Source organism: Rhea americana, unplaced genomic scaffold, assembly GCF_003343005.1.
Source record: "Rhea americana isolate MKP2758 unplaced genomic scaffold, rheAme1 scaffold_29, whole genome shotgun sequence".
Taxonomy (NCBI): Eukaryota; Metazoa; Chordata; class Aves; order Rheiformes; family Rheidae; genus Rhea; species Rhea americana.
Genome location: NW_028186412.1, coordinates 5,344,229 through 5,345,299, shown reverse-complemented (window position 1 = coordinate 5,345,299; position 1,071 = coordinate 5,344,229). Strand labels below are relative to the sequence as shown.

Sequence of the window (1,071 nt, the reverse complement as noted above, 5' to 3'; positions counted from 1 at the left end):
AGGCGGTGAGGGAAGGGACTGCCAACAAGTACAGGCTGGGCAGTTTTGATTCTTAGAGCAAATAGAAATAAGGAGGTAGRGCAGCTTAAAAGAAGAGTTACATTAAAAACAGAGGTGAAGCGCTAAATAAGGTGAAAGACAGAGGGAGTGGAGAAGTGGGAGAGGAGMGCAGCCTGACAGTTGGGGAATGGCAGAAAGACAGCAAAGGAAAAGGGGAGAGGGGGAAAGGAATCAAAGCGACTGAGGGAAAGGCCGTTTGGGAAAGCCAGGGAGGGGAGGGAAGGCCAGGCTTGGGGGGCTGCATYCGACCACGGCCTTTGAGACACTCGCTGCTCCCCCCGGACCGCAAGCAGTACCACACCCGAGAGAAACCCTACCTTCGCTCCCAGCCCCTAACCCTCACCAGCGCCGACGCAAACCCGGTGCAGCCCGCCGGCTCTCACCGGGTGCAGCCCGCCGGCTCTCACCGGGTGCCCCCCACCCCGTACCGCCCGCCTGGGCGGGCCGCAGGCGGGGCGCCGCCATGACGCGGCGCCGCCGCGCTCGCCTTCCGCAAGATGGCCGCCCGCAGGCAGGTAACGCGCGGCGGCGGCGGTGGAGCCCGCGCTCGCCACCCCCGCGGGCCGTTGCGGGTGTAAGGCGKGTTTCTCCTCGCGGCTCCCCCCGGCAGCGGCAGCAGGGCGGGCGGCCAGCCGCCTCCCCCGCGCGGGGCCGCGGGCCTCACCCGCCCGCTAGAGGGGCGGGGGCTGTTTCACGGGGGGCGCAGCTCTCACGGACTTKTGTTTGTAACAAACTTGTGTTTGTAAGGGCAGAACTATCCGCGCAGATGCTGGCGTATAATACATACGTACATATATGTGTGTGTGTGTGTGTGTATGTATATTTTAAATGCGCAAACCCCACGTATTTAAGAAACGTCAGTGGGAAGTTCCGGCGTCACTGTCAGAAATGGTAGGAGAAAAACGGCGGAGGTGCCGTGGCACGTCCAGGCCTGCTTGGGCCGCGCCGGAACCGGCCTCCTCCGTGTCCTCTGCTCCGTTTCCTCCACGAGTTTGGCGGTGTTTGTGTGTG

General features: G+C 62.8%; 1 protein-coding gene across 4 annotated transcripts in view; it reads left to right on the top strand.

Annotated features, from left to right (window-relative positions):
- Positions 1–543: 543 nt before the first annotated feature.
- The window catches only part of ALKBH8 (alkB homolog 8, tRNA methyltransferase), a 50,021-nt gene continuing 49,493 nt past the window's right edge, over positions 544–1,071 (top strand). For 2 of the 4 annotated variants that reach the window (XM_085309049.1, XM_085309047.1), the window contains exon 1: positions 544–575. In XM_085309049.1, coding sequence (XP_085165175.1) covers positions 558–575 — 18 coding nt within the window. In that variant the 5' untranslated portion in view covers positions 544–557. Of the gene's footprint in view, positions 576–612; positions 635–1,071 lie in introns of those variants that run through there. The other 2 variants (XM_085309050.1, XM_085309048.1) reach the window with 2 other exon arrangements.